Genomic DNA, 20,033 nt, shown 5'->3' with positions numbered 1-20,033 from the left:
GCTGGGGGGAGGGAGGAGGAGGATGGGGGGGGGGGGGGGGGGGGGGGGGCGCGATGTGCGCGCGTGCGTATGCGTGTGCGTGTCGGGCGTCTGAACACGCCTCCTTTGGAATGACCGACACCTCCTTCGCCCTATTAAGTCCCATCCAAAAGATTTGGAGCGTTTAATACTTTTTTTTCTTTTGGAAATCCGCCCACACTACTTATCGCCTCTCCTGATTGGCTATTAAGCTCCAACGCTGCCGTCGATACACCTGTTAGGAGCAGGTTTTGTTTTGGTTTCTGTTTGGCTGCTGTGTCGGCCACTGTGCTCTTCGTTATTGCTGGGAAGACAAATTACTTAATATCTGATCCTGATCATGATGTAGGAAGTAGTTTGTTTAGGGGTTATAATGTGACAGACAGAAGACATCAGTGGAACACCCCACAGTGTAGTTTCAGCAACACCACGAAAGTTTCCTGCTTCGCCAGCAGGGTCAGCCTCTGCAAATACCCACCGCTACGAGGCACAGCCTATAAAGTTTGATTGTGCTGGTGTGAAGAAGCCGCAGTGAAGGCAAAAAGCTGGAGCAGTGTACCATTTTCAGGGCCACTCATTTTACAAGCCAGTCTGCCCACAGATATTCTGCACTCTGCTTTTTATTTGTGGACTGACGTGAAAGTATGAAACGAGCTGGCGAATCGACGAGGACAAAAAGATATTGATTTGCGATCCGTGTAAGGCGAAAACTCGACCGTAACTGGAACTATTGGAGAATTAGTGTGAGGACCATCCTTGATACAGCCTCACGGTGCCTGAAGGGATGGTTTATTTAGTGTCCTTTGCTGCTCTCTAGGGGAATTCACGGGGAACCGCTCGGTTCTGAGCCTTTTGATCATAAAGCTGCTGAGTAGTGCTGTGCAGTACTGCACATTTTGGCATCAATATGATACCAAGTATTGCCAACAACGATACCAGTACTTTTAACCTATTTAACCTAATTAGGTTAACATAGCAGAGCAGTGTGTCATGATTTATGAGATGAATCGTCATCAGTTTGCAAAACACATTTTAATGACATTAAATCACTGTGATTTTCACTTCCTTTTAGCTTTTAATGTCTTTAGAAACTAGTGTGTGTTTGAGGAATATTTTTTCATCCCTTCTCCGAAAACAATAATATTTTAGTTAATGCAATTCACTGGGATTCATACTGAAGTTAGAGAATAAAAAGTATCAAACTTATCATTGTAGTATTAATCCGATGCCAATACGAGCCCTGATATTGATGCTATTGATATAATTTCGATCCACAAACCTCTGCTGCTGAGGGACCTGAAGTGAAGGCCGTATCTCCTCAGTAGCATAAAGGCGGACATCAGGACCCTTACAAAAATCATTAAATGGGTTACTTTGTTTGCTTTTCCATCACAGATGTGTGTGTAATCACTCTCTAAAGTTTTCTGCATTTGAAAAGTCACATAAATATTAAACTGTTTTCATACAAGCTGTAGATTATATTGGGATACACACAAAAAAAGGTACTTTAATGTATCTGTAGGGGGCACAACCAAAAGTGAATGGGAGAGTGAACTCCAAGGCACTGCCTTTGTGCATTTGACAGTGCACAACAGCAGCTATTTGTAGCTTTTTGCTTTGTGCATTCCAGAGACCAGTTCTGTACCTCTGTAATTGTGCAGCTTTTAAAAAATTAAACCTTTAATAAAGGTCAAAATTGTGTATATGGGGTTGTCATGGTTCCCCAAGTAATTGTGTGTGACGTTTTCAGCTTACCTCCCTTCAGCTGAAGATGTGGCTGCCCAGGGCTCCTGGCGCACCCATTTATCATCGACACTTATCATCAATTCAATTCAATTTCATTTATATTGTACCAAATTCCAAATTGCAAAGTAAATGCCCTACAACCCTTATAGAGAAAACCCCACAACAATCATCTATGAGCAAGTATTTGGCAAAAGTAGGAAAGAAAAACTCCCAAAACTCAGACCGGCTGGGCGTGAGGGCAATGAGACAGGGCAAAAATACACAGTATACAGTTTATAACCTTCCACTCGCCATTCATCAGGTTGTTGAGCTTCCCAGTGTGGTAGCATCACTCAGTCTTCTTTGGTATTTATTGATTTTTTGTTTACATGCCAACCTTACCTGTAGAATCCTTCCTGGTCCATCAGCCTGGCTAGCTTCTGGTCATACCTACAAGCGCCACTCTCACCGCACTCAAGAGTACTTACCTGACCCTGTGGAAAGCAGTGAATATTCACCTGCTTTGGAGATTCTGAAAATCAGAATCAACTTACCTGAATGTGAAACTGACAGAATTGGAGAAAAAAAATAGTACAAAGAAACTTTGGCAACTGGACCAAATCCTTTCTTGAGTGTAACTTGAGTTTGATTCTCAGTTATATTGTGAATACTTACCAGTTGTTGTTCATTAAAATTATTACATTTCTTCAATCTGTGTCCTGCAATTAAGTCTTATGCGCAAATCACAGCAGGGTACAGATTCATTTAATAAAAATATTTTAATATGCAGTTGTACACATGGGCAATAGGCTGGAACATCTGAACCTAAAGATGCAACTTCACCAGGTAACCTGACACGTAGTCTTTAGACTGTTTGAGGAAATCTGAGAACCCAGAGAAAATCCACCAAGCGTGAAGTGAACAAAAGATGTCACAAGTTCAAACCCAAGAACTTTTTACTATGAAGTGACAGCGCTAACCTCTTCATCACAGTGACACTAAATATATGACAGATACAGAGTGAAATACGTATCCATCCGTTTTCATAACCACTCACCCAGTTCAGGGTCATGAGGGAGCCGAAGTCTGTCCCAGCTGTTGTTGCATAGATACACCTTGGATGGGCCATCAGTCTATCACAGGGCCTAAAGGTTTTCTGTTTTAAAAAAATGAACATTGAAACAATAAAATGATCAAATCTAAGCGTGGAGTTAATATTCTGCATTTTTTCTTTTTCTGCTGTCCGTTAAAATCTAGAAGAAAAGTTGCCTTGTTTGGTCACACATCTTAATCTTGTTCAAGAAAATGTGGAGACGCATTAAACCCGTAGTCTTCCTAATGATCAGGATGGGACGACTCTTTCCTCGGGTGATTTTGTTTCTAGTTTCAAATCTACTCCAATACAGCATAATGAAATGGTCCAATATTCATCAACTTAACACATAAATATCAAATACATATAAATAACATGTTGGATGGTTAATGTTGATCTGTAATGAGTGTAAGCTGTCAGTCTGCTGTTTACCTCGGCCTAAATATACAGATGTGGACAGTATCTGGATGTTCACATCTGCATATTTAGGAGGCTGTAAAGAGTCCAATACAAGTTGATGGGTCTGTGAAGCTCACTTCTGATGACACTGATACTGAATGAGTTGTTGAGGATGTGCTGAACCTTTCTAACAGCAAGAATAGCAGTTAGCCTCTGTTAGCTGCTGTTAACCTCCGTGTGTTGCTGTCAGCTGCTGTTAGCCTATGTTAGCTGCTGTTAGCCTCTGTGTGTTGCTGTTAGCCTCTGTTAGCTGCTGTTAGCTGGCATTGATGAAAAGTTTTTTGAAGCAGAGCTAACATTGTTGGACTAATTGAAAAAACTGTCATGTGAAAATGTAATCACATGTTTTTTTTTTAGAAGGAAAGTGCTACTTTTAGGACATCCAAGCCTAATAATTACCTTAACTTGTAACTAGCTGTTATTATTGTTTAGCCAGTAATTGTCAGCTGTCCAGAGACGATAGAGTCATGTGTCTAATCTGCTGACAATAAGCTGAGCATTCAGTTACTGTGGTTCTGTTATTTTGGACCAGCTGCCTGCTGACTTGAGAATAATTACATCTGTGCACACACTAAGGGGGAAAAAAAAGAGTCATAATCTTTCTATTCACAAAGGCCAACACTTAATTGGTGTTTTGTTTTGCTTTGTTTTGTTTTAAGGCATTTTTTGCCCACACAGGTTTTTATGTCTTTATCTTCTGTGTTATTAAATATATGCTATATGTTACATAAGTTATATGTAATAAATGTTATTAAATAACCTCAAAAATACTTACAGTACTTTTTAAGTATTAGCATTTTGTTTCATGATTAAGATTTGCTGTTTGCAGACATGGAAATGAACAAATTCACTATCAAACACCAAAATGAACAAAAGCTTTTTAGCTCCACAATACCTACAAACTTAAAGAAGATGCAGCTTGCACTCTGTCAGTCTACACTCTGTAAAGTCAGCCACATGAAAACAGTCATCGGAGCCACTGGATTACTCTCTCACACACCCATCGGCAGAGACAGCCACGCTGGGTGGCAGCACAATGCAGAGCAGCGCTGAGAATACTAATCAATCTGTTCCTGTGCAAAATTCCTCAGATAAAACATTCAATTATAGACATTGCGAGCTGCATGAGATTTGTGCCGATACGAGTGTGACATGAAAATGGGAATTCTGCCTTTGTGTGCTGCTGCTGTGAAATGGGGTCCCAGTGTGAGCCCACCGCCGGGGATGTCTCTGGGTATTCACACTAATGCATTAATCCTAATACAAATAAGAAATGGGGAAAATGTGACATTTAATTAAAGAGTCGTGATGAGTCTGATGACATGCTACCTCACAGTTGGCCTCTGCTGTGAGAGTCATGTATATATGAAAAAAAACCCATCCAAATTCTAGATGTTAAATGGTTATAATTGGATTATTCAACAAAAACGTAAATACTGAGGGATTAAAACAGCAGTGTTTTTTTCAGACTCTAAATTGCTGCTATAAAGCATGCACTGTACACTGAACTAATTTTGGTATCTGACTTTGTTTTGTCCCCTGTGAGCAGTTCCACCCAGAAAGCAGCCGGACAAGGGGCTCAGATGACAAGCAGCGCTTCTATGATTAGGGCTGCAGCGAGGAGGGGAAAGGAGGGTGCCACAGAGAAAGGTCAGGGGGGCTTTTACACACAATCAGTTGCCGCCTTCTTGTTGACAACACAGCGTGAACTGCGGTTAATTTGTTTCTAACGTGGTGGCACCGTGACGTTCCCGACTCACTGGCTCTGGCTATTGGAGTTAGAATGAGGCTTTGCCGCTGATCTCCGGGGAGTGAGCAGAGCGCATGAAACTTTTTGGGGTTTGTGTTCAGCATGGCTCTGGAGACCGCCTTGCTCCTGAAAGCAGGGTTTGTGCTGCTGATGGCAGGTGAGTCCATGGTACTCAGGCAGAGAGTCGCTATAGGTGGATTCAACTTAAACCTTGTTTATGTTTTTCTTTGACAAAAAAAAAAGCAGGTCTTTGAAATGTTAGTCTATTTAGAAATTATTAACAAGTCTTGGTTGATTTATGGCAGAAAAAAGGACGAGGTAAGTTGGGATTTTGTTTTCTTGGGTTTCTCGATAATGTCTATGAATAGACTTGATCTGTTTGTTAAAAGTTCACTATGCTCTATGTGCTTTGTTTCTGGAAGAAATTCTGAAAAACCCACCATTATTCACTCAACCTTACATTTCACTAGCATTTGCCCTCATATACCTTCTTGCATGCTCAGCAGGCCATTGTCATTGAACGTAACCAGTCAAAAAGAAAAAAAACATAAGTAGCAGCTGTGTGAAGAAGTGCATTTCATGGTTTTACATTTTCAATAACTTTGTTTCAATGTTTGAAAATGAAGGCAAACGTGATACCATATGACTCATGTGACATGTTAGAGAGTAAACTGGATTATGTCTCCAACATTGCTTGAACCTCTAATAAGAAATTCTTGGAAAACTTTTGGGAATATTGATCCAGAAACACACTGGGAATTCATTAAATTCATCTAGAAGGAAAGACCATATACTATTAAAGAATGATGTAGCGGTTGTGGGTTCAGCAGTTGCTTTCGGGAAAAAGATGTGTTTCATTTGGGACCATAATTTACAAAAGGAACTCTGTGCTTTTGTTGAATTTCACTTGAAATAGGAATTTAGATATAAACTTACCAGGAAAAAACAATTACTGAAACCTACAAAAATGAGCTGAAACTTGAAAAAACTATAGAGAAGAAGTAGTCTAATCTAAATTCAATTGGGAATTTGTAATTACTAAACATCACCAACAATATGTGAGTAGGTTGTGGTGCTTAAAGGTTCTTCAGTCAAATACAAAAATATCCCCCACACAATAACACCACCAGCAGCAACCTTAACTGTTGATACGAGGCAGGATGGCGCCATGCTTTCATCAGCTGACATCAAAATCCGAGCAGAAATGGACACTCATCAGACCAGGCAACATTTTCCAGTCTTCGATTGTTTGATTTTTCTGAGTCCACACAAACTGTAGCCTCAGTTTCCTGTTCTTACTGACAAGACTGGCACCGGGTCTTCTGTTGCTTTAGGTCAGCCTCTTTTTTAAAGGGTTAATGTCAGCATGGATCATTAATATTTGTGGAAATGATTTCAAATCCCATCATCTAATATTCATGAGAATCAGCTTTTAAAATCCATAAATGTTGAGTCTCAGAGACGCTGACAGAATTTAAGATTCCCATTGGACTGATGCATGTTTCCTAACCTAACAGGGTTGAAGGCAGAAAGTCAATAGAGCATAAACCTTCAGTCAGAAGAACATTTGTCAAACTATGCCTCCATTTTCCTGGAAATTGTAATCCAAATACAATGCTGGTTAACAGCCAAGTTGAGGGGCAACTGTGAATCCTCCAAGCGGCAGTCGCCATCAGAGGCTGGTGAAACATGACTGTAGATGATAGACAAGCTAATATTCACTCCTTTTTCAGGAGATTACTGTGCGTTCGTTCAGATCTTGCTTTGCCACAACAGTTTCTCACATTCTTCTTTTGTAGCATCTCTTTTGAAGCTCCCATGTCAACACATTCAGTCTTCCTTTGAGTGCAGGGAGAGCCAGCAGGGACAGAGCAAATATAATGGGCACACAGTCGGCCCTTATCTGGCCCGAACAGGCTGGAGATCCACCATGTTTCTCGATCGTAACAACAACCTGTTTGTTTCCACGCAGGCGTTTTACACCAGATTAAGCCTCCCTCTCCTACTGTACTCCTCCGTGGTGCTACATTCAGCCTCGAGTCCTGCGGGATGGCCGCGGTCTGCCTCCACGTTTAGAGGCTGTTTACACGCATCTCTGAAGTAAACAAATGGGATTGGGACTTTGCCTGCAAATTAAAATCTTTTCTTAGTGAAAGTAACAGTCTAATAGGGAAGAAATGGCCCAGTAGGAATAACCATTGCCAGGACATGACCTTGTTTGCTGCACAAACATATGCTGCTACAGATATATATTCTGTACAGATATTTTTTAATTTTTTTTAAATACTTTTGTCTTACTTCTGTTTCTACTTTGTAGCTCAAGTCCTTGCATCAGTGTCTGGCTGTAACAGGGGAGTCTACACGTTTCTTATCAATGATCTCTGCTTGGCGAATTTCACATTCAACATGGAAAATCTGGATCGAGGTTTATGGTGCAGCTGGAAGGACACAATGGAGTGAGTTCACTGACTCGAACATGCAAAAGGGAAGAAACGCATGGTGGGACATAAAATCACAAATTTTCCTGCATGAATCTGTACTTGTAAGTCAAAAAAAATTGCAATTTATAGAGTCACAACCTCCACACAGACCCTGGTAAACAGCAGATATTGTGTGTTGCAAAGCAGCTTACAGATGGAGCAGCGGCTGTAGCCAGGGTGGAGCAACTTAGTTTGCCAGGTACACAATTAGAACAATATCAACTGAACAGTTAGCTTATTTTGGCTGGCTTTGAGATCAGTTTAATGAGATTTTTTGACTTGCTGTCTTATGCTAAATTCAATAAATAATTACGTTGCTGTTACATACAGCAGAGTTCCTTGAGCCTTGAGCCACTCCTCATATTTTTAAATTGTTTGCCTTGAAAGTAGGAAATAGGTGCAGTGATTTATTGAAATGTGCAAACACACATGTAAATACAGCATTAATGTAAGCACATGTAAGCTAATGGGCTTGAAAGTGAATATTTGGTGTGACCACTTTTATTCTTCAGCACAGTCTGAACTCTCTTAGGCAGCTTTCTTGTCATATCTTTAAGTCGTCTTCAGGAATAGTTCTCCAGGCTTCTTGAAGAACATTCAAAGCTCTTCTTTGCGTGTCTCTGCCTTTTGTTCTGTTCTCTGTCAACATGACCCCACACTGCTTCAGTGATATTGAAGTCGTGTTCCACTGTGTGTGATTTTTTTTTTCTTTTTGCCTGTCCCGTTTGGCTCTTTTGCCATCAGAATTGTTGTCTAAAGGCAAAGAAAGATGCCCAACGGATTTACTTTACCAAATTGACCATCCCAGCCTTGCCGTAATGGTCCATTTGATTCACCTTTTATTGTTTATTTTATTTTCACTTGCTGAATACGGGACAGACTTGACTGGGGGAAAGAAGGGGAGAAAGAAAGAGGGAAAGAGAAACAGCTGAGAAGAGGGACGGGGGGAGAAGGGAAAAAAACAAGAACCAACAGAATGAGCAGAAAAAAAAGAAAAAAAAAAGAAATAAAAAATGCATATATCAATCACCTGGATCACCTGCTGAGAAAGAAAAAAGAAAACAAGCAGAAGAGAACAAGAGTAATAGAATAAACAACATCACAATGATATATGGGAATATGACAGTAAATACTAAATGTTAAACATTATTGTGCAGCACATAAGATCAACAGAACACAGTGTGCTTTGAGGTAGGAGCCAAAAAGGGTGTAGTTTGTGGGTGTGATCACCCGTGTGTACACCTGTGAGCATGGACGCGCTTGTTTTTTTAAAAGGTTCCTTCATGTAATGATCTGCTAGAGGGTGTGGGGGGGCCACAGCCCCGTCCTCCAGGGCATGAAGCAGGTATGGAGGAGATCAAAACTCCAGACATCCAGAGGCCTCCAGAACACAAGAGACCAAGGAAGACCAACAGAGGGGCAGCCGCGCCACTGTCCCAGAAAGAGCTGAGGAGAGTCCCAGATGAGGGCTCACTCAGCAGCCGCGGAGCAGAAGCCAGGGGGAGTTGCAGTGACGCGCCCGTGAGCTCCGCCGGCAGCCAGCCGTGCCTGAGTGACCGAGCCCCAGGCCGAGAGGCCGAGGGCACCCCACCTCCGAAGTGGCCCGAGCGAGCCCCAGGCTCCAGGCCCCGATAAGCGGCCGCCAAGGAGTGAGCCGGTGTGTACCTGGACGCCCATCCCCGGACACAAAGAACCACCAACGCACCGATGTCTGAGGGAGTCCGCCACTGGCAGGGGAAGTGGTGGTAGGGGGAGATAGGCCTCCAAACCTTGGAGGGCCTGAGATGTCCCCAGAGAGGTGGCGCCTGATACCCGACCTGACATATAGACACAGACATACAGGCACACACATATACAAACATCCATTCCCACCCTCATGCTCTCATATGCACTTACTCCACACTCAACCAACGTGGAGACAGACATAAAGAGACGCTGTACACACGATCACACTCCCCAAGCTTAGTCTACAAACCGGGTCTAGGTACCCTTGCCCCTGGAGGGGGAACTGCACCCAGACCCAGGTGGTGTTACCCTTTTCCCTGCGGTGGGGGGAGGCAGACCACCCCGACTCCGCAGCAGCAGGGAGGCCCCACACTCCAGACCGCAGTCGGACGGCCAACTCCTCCTCCTAGCCCCCCCGCTCCAGCAGGCCGCAGAGAATGGGGGTGAGAGAAGACTCCAAACCTCCCTCCTGTAGTGTTGATGCATGTGTGTTCTAAGGTGCATTTAAAACCCAGGAGGGCATGGAGCTACCTGCCAGAGAGCAGCAGGTAAGCGCATGGTCCCTCCTGCTAGCCCTCAATGTCTACGTGTGTTGTGTGTGATTTTTTTTATACAGGTCTTTTACTGCATTGGCAGTATGTTTGGGATCATTGTCATGCTGAAAAATGAAGCTGTTGCCAGTCAGATGCTTTCCAGATGATATTACATGGTGTATAAAAACCTGATGGTACTTTTGTGCATTCATAACTCCAAAAATTTTTACAAGATCCCAAACACCACTGGCTGGAGTGTCATATGTGGATTCATCACTCCATCAGACCTGTTGTCACTGAAGCCACCCTTCCACTTAGACCATTTTTGATGAGGCTTCAGTGAACAGTAGATAAATGAGCTGAAGGCACAGATGTATCTCTTAAAGACCTGACACTTCTTAAGGGCATGAATTTTAAATATTGTTTGTGTGCTATAAATAGTTTTTAGGCCTGCTACGTCTTCTGTTGTCCACTCTTACATCCTCAGTGATTGGATGGCTCCCAGGAACTGGACTGAAATGAGTGAAAAGCAGCCATTGTACAAAGAAAAACTTTTGAAAGACCTTCAGAAAGCCTGGAGAACTGTTGCTCAAGAACACTTTAAAAATATCACAAGAAAGTCTGGCTCTTTGGAAGAGAGTAAAGTGGGTTGGCATCAGTGTAACAGAAGAATGATGGTGAGAAAAGCTGAAGTCCTCATGCTGTCATGTGCATGAGGATTTTTGATATCTCAGTCATTTCGCAGTTAAACAGCTATAAGAAGCAGCTGATGGCAGTGTTCTGGATTCACACCCAGACTATATAAGTCTTTAATATGCCAACATTAAGGCCTCGTGTTTATATCATTCACCTCTAAGTGAGTACTAATATCTTAGCAGGTGCACTGACAGACTGGTATTTCTGAGCTCATTAGAGGCAAAAAACTTGTTTATCTATCTGTTTATCTGTTTACTCTCTCATGCACCAACACCAGGGGAAAGCTTTACTGTATTTGTTGGCCATTATATCGTCTCAGTACTTGGTGGCTTTGTTTCCAAACCCTGACAGTCAGGGAGTGAGTCAGACAGGAGGATGAAGGGAGCCGGGGGACGCAAAGAAGAAGCTGCTGTCAAAACTGTGTGATTTCCCTCCTGGTTCACAGTCCTCACTTGGTCCAGCACATAACTGGGGGTGGTGCTCTGTGTGTGTGTGTGTGTGTGTGTGTGTGTGTGTGTGTGTGTGTGTGTGTGTGCTCACTTGTAACTCATAAAGAATTTGCACAGGCAGTTGGAGGGGCTGGCAGTTGCATCACCAAACTCCTAGCAACAACGTTTGACGCCACTGTTCAGGCTCACAGGAAAACAGCCGGTACAGAGAAAATTACAAGTATTGAAAAAATATTTGTGGATTCGGGCTGTATAGTAATAATGACAAGTAAAACATGAATTCAAAGACCAGACATGTACCATTGCTCATTTCAATACAATCAGTCTTTTTACTCCTGTTATAGCTTTCCTTAATTAGGTATGACGTGGACTCCACTTCAGTCGTGTACTGAATATAAGACAGTTGTCATCGTCTGGTTTATGGACCGATGTTTTGAAGCTGAAAGTTTAGCATTTTGACGTTCATTTCCTTTGCTCCAATGCGCAGCCACCGAATTGTAACAGCATGAGACCTGATAAAGTGATGAAGCGCTTTCATCTTCTTCAGTGGCTATTTTACTTCTGGCACCAGTCTGATCATATCTTCCTGTTGTCAGATATCCATCACCTGTTCAGCGCAGTAGTTGCCATCGTGTGGCTCTAAATTCTCTCACTTTTTTTGTGTTTATTTTTTTAAACAAACTTCACAGATGGTAAATGGATTAGTACTCGTATGACGCCTTTCCTCTTTAACTGAGCATTTAAAGCAATTTTTACTGCAAGCCACATTCTCCCAGTCTCACATGCATTCATAAATGCCTTTGGTCATGCACACACTTACACTTCGATAGAAGAATCGGAAGGAACTCAGAGTTTAGTATCTCACCCAAGGATACTTCGATTATCTGGGGATCATATCACCCAATTTTCAATTGGTGGACGACCCGCTCTACCTTCTAAACCACAACTGCTCCACAGCAAGGGGCATGAGCGGGTCATGGTCCCTGGCTTTTCCAACCTACATGTCCAAGTAACCTTGAGCGAGATACTAAACCCTGAGTTGTTTATTATTTATGAAAACGTTTGTGCTTCTGTCTCTGAAAGTTTCAGCACTGGACCTTATTAGAATCGTAATACAAGGTACATGTAAACGTAGCTGCTGAGGCACAGGAAAACCTTTTGGTGATGAGGGAGAAGGACTGATAAATGACAAAGGTAATGCAACGCTATAAATACACAAGGAACTAACGAGATATAGGGGAAATGAGTGACCCAGGGACGACAGTCACAAAGGGGGAGAAAAGGCAAATTAAGGAAGTAAAACAACAGTTCACAAACAGGTTGGAGCAGCTAGGGATCCAACCACCAACCCTCCAGTTAAGAGATCACCTGCTGTACCTACTGAGCCACAGCTGCTTCATTAAACCATCTCAGGATGGCCATTGTCGAAGTCGTCGTTGGTGCTGACCCCAAACCTAAGCCTAACTAACCGTAAACAAGAAGATCAAGTTTTGCCCGTTTTTGCCTTTCTGTACGGTACGGCAGGCTTAGGCTCACACCTCAGAGGGTTAAAGGGTTGGATTTTGTGATCACTTCACATTCAGAAACAGAGTTAGGCACAGTGGCCGTCTGGAACAGAATCTCTCCTGGTATGGTGCAATGCTGTACTAAGGGCAGTACCCTGTTGGTATGCATCTCCATTTCCTCTGCTCCTCACTACTTAGCAGTTATATTTAGCAGTGTTAAGCCCACTGGTAATTCTAGACACTCTTTTGCCTTTTTTTCTCCCCACCAACAGGAATACCCTGCTCTATTCCCTCTCTGAAAGGACGTTTCAAAGACATCACAAGATTCCAGCCGATATTTCTGTAACAATTTGGGTTTTCAGCTTGATTACTTTAAAATGTTTCACCAAACATTCAGAAAAAGGATCAACTTTAGTAACATCTTTTCTTTAATTACACATACTAAGTTCAGCATGAATCTGCCTGTGCTCTGCTGTCCTCTGCAGGATCTATGAGGGACTCACAAACTGCACATACCAGGTGGCCTTGAGGATAAACTGCTTCTGGCCAAATCAGATAGTCGACCGTTTCTTCATGGAGATTCATCAGATCTACTTTCATGACTGCGCTCTGACTGGTCGGCTCCTGCATGACCCACCGATTAGCATCCTCGCCCCATTTATCACAGTGCCTGTACTGGTCACCCTGCTCATGACTGCTGTAGTGGTGTGGAGGAGCAAACGCACACAGGGAATGCTATAGGGACCGTCAGAGTGTTAGGTTTGGGCTTGTAGAGCGTTCCGGAAGACATTTCTTAAGCATAAAGCATGCTCTTTTAATTTTCTTTTCATATTCCCGTGTTGATATTGAGCATATTGACTATTTGGAAGCTGCAGTGAAACAATTGCATGTTGTGAAAGATGTTAATAGAAATAAATTCTGTATTTGGTATTAAAACTGTCTGTCCAGTCACTTCTGGTGGCTAAGTTCACCTCTATGAAAACGCCTACACCAGGGACACAAAACACTTTTTACAGAAATTTCTATAGCAGATATTGGAAAAACAGGAATTTATTTAATTGTTTATTAGTTACATAGTTACCTTGGTGTCGCATGAACAGCAATGTGGGTCGAGTTTTTAGCAACAGGAAAAGCTGCAAAACTTATGACAATACAGCTAAAAGTTCAAAATGTGTCCTCTACTTCACATTTTCTAAAACCTTCCAGTGGGTCAGATTGGATTCAGTGGACTTTTAAAGCCATTTATGTTAATTACCATCTGACATCGTGGCCCTTACAAACAATCTGCATAAATAACACCTGACAGTAGAAGAGACTTACGTGATTGGAGCCATTCGGAGGAGGGTGAAGAGATGAAAAGGAGAGCGGGAATTAGAAAACAAATGTAGGATGAAGAGAGGAAACTGTATGAAATAATTTTAACAGCCAAAATAAACAATGTTACAGTTTTATAGTTCCTCTATATTTGTTTACCTTTGAATAAATTCCACAGTGTATTTATTAATCATTTTTGAGGCAACATTTACAATGAAGCAGGCACTTAGTTATCGTAACACAAAGACAGTTAAAGTCAGCTAAACGGCATCAATCTGTCCTGTCGTTTGGTGCAAATCAGTGATAAAAACTGCGCCAGAGAGGCAACAACAAGACCTCAGGGCATTGCTCTCTCCGTATCCCTACAGTTTTGCTTTTTGCTAGTGTTCTTGTGACTGCTGCTAGCATGACTTTTTGTGCGAGTAGGAGCAGAAGCACCTGACACGTCTACAACTGCTGCCCTCTAGTCTTCACAGATGATTTTGCAGTAACACAAAACGTCTCCAGACTCTTTAATATCTGTCACGTGAGCGCAGTGTTGGCCACTGTTTGCAAAAATTATAAAATAACGATATAATAAAATGAGGATATTTATATTTACAGTGGGGCAAAAAAGTATTTAGTCAGCCACCGATTGTGCAAGTTCCCCCACCTAAAATGATGACAGAGGTCAGTAATTTGCACCAGAGGTACACTTCAACTGTGAGAGACAGAATGTGAAAAAAAAATCCATGAATCCACATGGTAGGATTTGTAAAGAATTTATTTGTAAATCAGGGTGGAAAATAAGTATTTGGTCACCTCAAACAAGGAAAATCTCTGGCTCTCACAGACCTGTAACGTCTTCTGTAAGAAGCTTTTCTGTCCCCCACTCGTTACCTGTATGAATGGCACCTGTTTGAACTCATCATCTGTATAAAAGACACCTGTCCACAGCCTCAAACAGTCAGACTCCAAACTCCGCCATGGCCAAGACCAAAGAGCTTTCGAAGGACACCAGGAAAAGTATTGTAGACCTGCACCAGACTGGGAAGAGTGAATCTACAATAGGCAAGCAGCTTGGTGTGAAAAAATCAACTGTGGGAGCAATCATCAGAAAATGGAAGACATACAAGACCACTGATAATCTCCCTCGATCTGGGGCTCCACGCAAGATCTCATCCCGTGGGGTCAAAATGATCATGAGAACGGTGAGCAAAGATCCCAGAACCACACGGGGGGACCTGGTGAATGACCTGCAGAGAGCTGGGACCAAAGTAACAAAGGTCACCATCAGTAACACACTACAACGGCAGGGAATCAAATCCCGCAGTGCCAGACGTGTTCCGCTGCTGAAGCCAGTGCATGTCCAGGCCCGTCTGAAGTTTGCCAGAGAGCACATGGATGATACAGCAGAGGATTGGGAGAATGTCATGTGGTCAGATGAAACCAAAGTAGAACTTTTTGGTATAAACTCAACTCGTCGTGTTTGGAGGAAGAAGAATACTGAGTTGCATCCCAAGAACACCATACCTACTGTGAAGCATGGGGGTGGAAACATCATGCTATGGGGCTGTTTTTCTGCCAAGGGGACAGGACGACTGATCCGTGTTAAGGACAGAATGAATGGGGCCATGTATCGTGAGATTTCGAGCCAAAACCTCCTTCCATCAGTGAGAACTTTGAAGATGAAACGAGGCTGGGTCTTCCAACATGACAATGATCCAAAACACACCGCCCGGGCAACAAAGGAGTGGCTCCGTAAGAAGCATTTGAAAGTCCTGGAGTGGCCTAGCCAGTCTCCAGACCTCAACCCCATAGAAAATCTGTGGCGGGAGTTGAAAGTCCGTGTTGCTCGGCGACAGCCCCAAAACATCACTGCTCTCGAGAAGATCTGCATGGAGGAATGGGCCAAAATACCAGCTACTGTGTGTGCAAACCTGGTAAAGACCTATAGTAAACGTTTGACCTCTGTTATTGCCAACAAAGGTTATGTTACAAAGTATTGAGTTGTATTTTTGTTATTGACCAAATACTTATTTTCCACCCTGATTTCTGAATAAATTCTTTACAAATCCTACCATGTGGATTCATGGATTTGTTTTTTCACATTCTGTCTCTCACAGTTGAAGTGTACCTCTGGTGCAAATTACTGACCTCTGTCATCATTTTAGGTGGGGGAACTTGCACAATCGGTGGCTGACTAAATACTTTTTTGCCCCACTGTATGTCCAATGTGTGGCTTCAAACTATGCAGCACTTTTTAACTCTGTGTTTTGAAAAGTGCTTTACAAATAAAGTTATTGTTAACAAGTTATTATTCTCTTCCCCTTCCTACTTCCACAAAGAAGCAGATACAACTAGTTTATTAGACAAATAAGCTGGTCAGTCACTGAAAACATGTGGTGCAGAGTTGTTATGGTTTTCTATTTTCTAAATGGTTTTTATTTTTTTTTGAGGTTGTTGTTTTTTTTAATTTGGTGTAATTTCATTTAGTTTCCAAAGTGAATTTTCTCATTTCAGTGTTCGAGAATGTTTAGTTTGTTTTTAATTATTGTTTTTGTCCTTTTTCATTATAAGTTGACACTATGAGTCAACTGTCTAGAGAACAGTTGACTCATAGTGCATCATAGTATTGTAGACATCTATGTCTGTCAGTGACTCATTAGGCAAGTTGTAATATTTTTTTTTAAACCAAACTACTAAGGATACTAAGGATATTTCAACTAATCTATCTATCTATCTATCTATCTATCATTTTATACTTCAATAACTTGTAATTTGAAAATAGAGGCTGGGGTACTTACATATTCATAAACTTCACATTTCATATCATTACAGTACACAGAGGTTTCACATCACTTAAAGAAACTTTTTCTTTTACTGCAGTTCACTTATTACAAAAAGAAACAAAAGTGCACTCAATACTTGTCAAACTTAAGATTTTAAGATTGCACACGAGATTTTCATGGACTTCATTACAACAAAATGGCTCCATCTAGTGTTCACTCTCAGATTTTCTATAAGGCAGTTGATAGTCAGTAGTCTAAAATTAACTGAAGAGCAGCTTCATTTCATTCAGATTCGAGTTAATATTAATAGAAAATTCTGATTTGCATTTTCAGAAAGAGATTAAAAAAAAGGAAGCGCTGTGAGGCTTGTACAACACGGCGCTCATCAGTAGGTCTAAACAATTAAAAAATAACACAAAAAAAATTGCTAATGCACTCTGTTAGAGTTAAAATCTTTAATAAAAATCAGGGTCTAACAAGGCAGTTGTTTGTTTTAAGTGGTGACGAGCTAAAAAACCTTGGAAAGCAATCCTAAACAGGATTCATGCATTCTGAGTGATCAAGGTTTGCACGCCAGCCAGTAGAAATAATGCATAATCATCATGACTTCTGTCTTAGGAGAGGACACCTTCATTGCAGACATCAACCTGGGATAAAAGACAGAGAGACAGAATGGTTCATTATGATTTAGAGGAACTATTGGATGACAGATTATGTGAAGTTGTAAATTAACAGCAACCTCCAGAGGCTCTATCCTTCATTAAATTAGGCAAACATGCAGGTGAAACTCTTTAAAGAGACAGAACAAAGTGAAACTGTTTAAATCTTCCCAAACTTTAACAGTAATTAAATACAATGTCATACTTATATCCATGTAAAAGTTATGGCTCAGCAATTCTCCTCCATATATTGTGCTTGCTGAGCTATTCTCTCCTGTCACTGGCGGGGGAATTAATGGGGGCTATATTATCAAAGCAGTAAAAGCCTTCAACAGTTAAGCTTAGTCAAGCAATGTTTGGCTTTTCTGATTAATGCCCCAGACTGTGCCAGTTTGATAATCAGAAATAAATTAAGCTGGGAAGATTACAGGAATCAACGGTCAGCGCCAGGTGAAGGGAGGTGAGGGTTCAAGGCCAGGAGTTAATGACTAGACTGGTGAAGTTCAATGTCTCACTTGTTCCTGATATGGTCAGAGAGATGTTTGGCCTCGGCGGGGTCCTTATTCTTCAGTTTCTGGTAGCTGGAGAAGGTCTCCACCATGCCAATATATTGACTCAATGGCAGGGTTCTTTTCGTCTGCAGGCACTCGTTCCTGGACACATTTGGACTCATAAATAAGTATGTTCTGGTCAATGTAACTGAAGTCGACTTCTGGCAAAGCTTCTGAGAACTCACCACTCTTTGTCTGGGTAAGAGCAGGAGTTGAACATGTCTAGGTAGATCTTCTTAGAGGATTTTCCAATGTAGGGATCTCGGAATGGAAGCAGGGCACCATAAAACTGGTGGGACAAAGAAAGAAAGCAAAGACAAACTTTAAAGCTTTTTGGGGAAAGCATTCATTTATAGTGGCTGAAAACCTACATCAGTACTCTATTTCTGCACATGAGCTTTTAGATTTGGGATGAACCTCTTTGCATATGTCATTGAGAGTGCTGGAGATGTCTCCGTACTCAAGCTCCATGTCCATGGTGTAGCTAAGGAGAGCCAGGCAGCCTCCAGGCTTCAGCACCCTGTCAGCCTCCTTGAGGAACCGCTGGTGATCAAACCAATGAGCTGCTGTCATGGCACTCAAAAGGTCCACCTCTCCAGATGTAAATGGTAGCTCTTCTGCTGGACACTGCCTGATGTTAAGGTGAACAGAGTCAGGACAAGGAAAAAATAGGGCCCATTATAGATGGGAGAGATGAATAAGGGAAAAGCTTTGAATAACAAAGCATATTCTTGCTTTTGTGGATGATCTTATTTGGATTCTCTTCCATTTGTAGAGGAATAATATAATTCAATGCTGGTAATTTAGTTTAGGGCTCAAGTCTCCAAGGGCAGTGCAAACATGTCGCCACTTTTTTCTCTGGAGTTTTCTTTCAAAATTTAAAACCACTCATCCATTTGCAGCCCATCCAAGTCAGAAAGTGGGAGTGGAGCCCATCCCAGGTGTTGCAGGTTCAACACCCCCTGGACAGGTCACTAATCTCTTGCTAGGCAAATACATAGAGTAAGAGCCATTCACGCTTACTTTCCCACCTAAGGTCAATTTAGAATAATCAACTAATCTCACTCCATGTTTGTCTTTGGACCGTGAAGGGGAGAAAAGACCCGTGCCTGGATTCAAACCTAAGACCTTCTCATGATGCTAACCTCAGATCGGATGAAACAACCTGCTGAAGTTAAGAACATCGATATGTGTCAATATCTGTCTGACAGGTGGGTGTGGGACTTATAGAAGACCACTTTGCCTGGTACTGATTGCGGGTCCAAGTGCTTCTGATCAAGGCCACGTCCCATGGATAATATGAGGCCACCGGTGACCCCTGTAACACTAGAATTTGATCTTCTATGATGGTTTTGTTTGAGAATGCTACCCAAAGTGGTAAGCTCTTTGCAAAGAACTTACAACCATGTTTATCTAAAGCTATCTTCATCTACAACAATCAAGGAATGATTGACGTAATGTAGCCTTTACTTAAAGAACTGCCCCAAAAAACGAAATAATTACACAATGAAGATGCTGAAGAAAGCACAGAACCTTTGACACATTGGTTTATCTAAATCACAGCCTTTATTTCACATCCACCACATTTTGTTCCCCTTCACCTGTATGAGACATTTGGAGGGTTCTTATTGGCTTGCGCTGTCTCTATCTGGACGGGGCTGACGTCGGTTCCAACCACTTTGGTGAAGTATGGAGCCAAAAGGGTCGTCCCTTGCCCCGATCCACAGCCTACATCCAGTGCAAGGTTGAATGGTTTTGGTGTCTAAGAGAAATGCTGTGATTTTAGAGTACATTTAACTGCCTGAATGTAATAGAACATTAATAGATAGAGACACAGGATTTGTTCAAATGCTATCAAGCACATAAGCATAAACACATACCCTTTTCTCCATAAAGTTCATAACTGTGCTGACCAGCTCCTGGGGTGCCACTCTGTACTGCAGGTAAGCCGCTGCATGATCTTTCCCCTCAAAGAGCCGCACAGCCATGTTGCTCCAGCAGTGTGCCTGCAGACTGTATGCAATATGTGACTGAATACTATGACTCGGTACTTTGAGCTCGTCTTTATTTAACCACCGAGTTGAAGATTAACTGCCAGAGCTGTGCACTGTGCACCATGTGCTAAGGCTCGCAATTAAACTATGCATGGGATCAATTCTTTTAAAATGTAGCATCGCAGTTAATGATCAACTAGGTGGCACATGACGATGGGAATGACATGCATTACACAGGCAACAATAAGCTTAACTTTACACGCATATTACAAAAAATATTCAGGACTTTATATTCAAACATAGCATTTGTC

The 20,033-nt window shown here is 42.0% G+C and overlaps 2 protein-coding genes across 2 annotated transcripts; one reads left to right on the top strand and one right to left on the bottom strand.

Moving 5' to 3' along the window:
- Window positions 1-4,883: 4,883 nt before the first annotated feature.
- LOC146680922 (receptor activity-modifying protein 1-like) lies at window positions 4,884-13,384 on the top strand. The gene is made up of 3 exons (XM_085448682.1): window positions 4,884-5,202; window positions 7,363-7,501; window positions 12,919-13,384. Exons 1-3 carry the CDS (start codon window positions 5,148-5,150, stop codon window positions 13,172-13,174), a joined length of 450 nt encoding a protein of 149 aa, XP_085304808.1. The 5' UTR covers window positions 4,884-5,147; the 3' UTR covers window positions 13,175-13,384.
- Window positions 13,385-16,577: 3,193 nt separating this feature from the next.
- Window positions 16,578-19,791, bottom strand: LOC146680921 (putative methyltransferase DDB_G0268948). Its single transcript, XM_085449389.1, has 6 exons — window positions 19,609-19,791; window positions 19,330-19,490; window positions 18,146-18,359; window positions 17,914-18,017; window positions 17,693-17,830; window positions 16,578-17,165 (listed from the first exon to the last, which is right to left on the bottom strand). Exons 1-6 carry the CDS (start codon window positions 19,714-19,716, stop codon window positions 17,078-17,080), a joined length of 813 nt encoding a protein of 270 aa, XP_085305515.1. The 5' UTR covers window positions 19,717-19,791; the 3' UTR covers window positions 16,578-17,077.
- Between the last annotated feature and the right edge of the window lie 242 nt (window positions 19,792-20,033).

This window comes from Copadichromis virginalis, linkage group LG23 (genome assembly GCF_057382275.1).
Source record: "Copadichromis virginalis isolate Kocher_CV1m ecotype Utaka linkage group LG23, C_Virginalis_male_GT1.1, whole genome shotgun sequence".
Classification (NCBI taxonomy): domain Eukaryota; kingdom Metazoa; phylum Chordata; class Actinopteri; order Cichliformes; family Cichlidae; genus Copadichromis; species Copadichromis virginalis.
Note: the sequence above shows the minus strand (reverse complement) of the source record. Positions and strands in the feature narration are given on the sequence as shown.

What these genes read in the sequence shown, in the direction of transcription:
- LOC146680921 (XM_085449389.1), bottom strand. Translation starts at nt 19,716, where the DNA reads ATGGCTGTGCGGCTCTTTGAGGGGAAAGATCATGCAGCGGCTTACCTG. An exon ending in CCTCCAAATGTCTCATACAG is followed by an intron (nt 18,360 to 19,329) that starts GTGAAGGGGAAC and finishes CCTTAACATCAG; the next exon opens with GCAGTGTCCAGCAGAAGAGC. An exon ending in TCTGACCATATCAGGAACAA is followed by an intron (nt 17,166 to 17,692) that starts GTGAGACATTGA and finishes CTTTTATCCCAG; the next exon opens with GTTGATGTCTGCAATGAAGG.
- LOC146680922 (XM_085448682.1), top strand. Translation starts at nt 5,148, where the DNA reads ATGGCTCTGGAGACCGCCTTGCTCCTGAAAGCAGGGTTTGTGCTGCTG. An exon ending in GTTTGTGCTGCTGATGGCAG is followed by an intron (nt 5,203 to 7,362) that starts GTGAGTCCATGG and finishes TCTACTTTGTAG; the next exon opens with CTCAAGTCCTTGCATCAGTG. An exon ending in AGCTGGAAGGACACAATGGA is followed by an intron (nt 7,502 to 12,918) that starts GTGAGTTCACTG and finishes TGTCCTCTGCAG; the next exon opens with GATCTATGAGGGACTCACAA.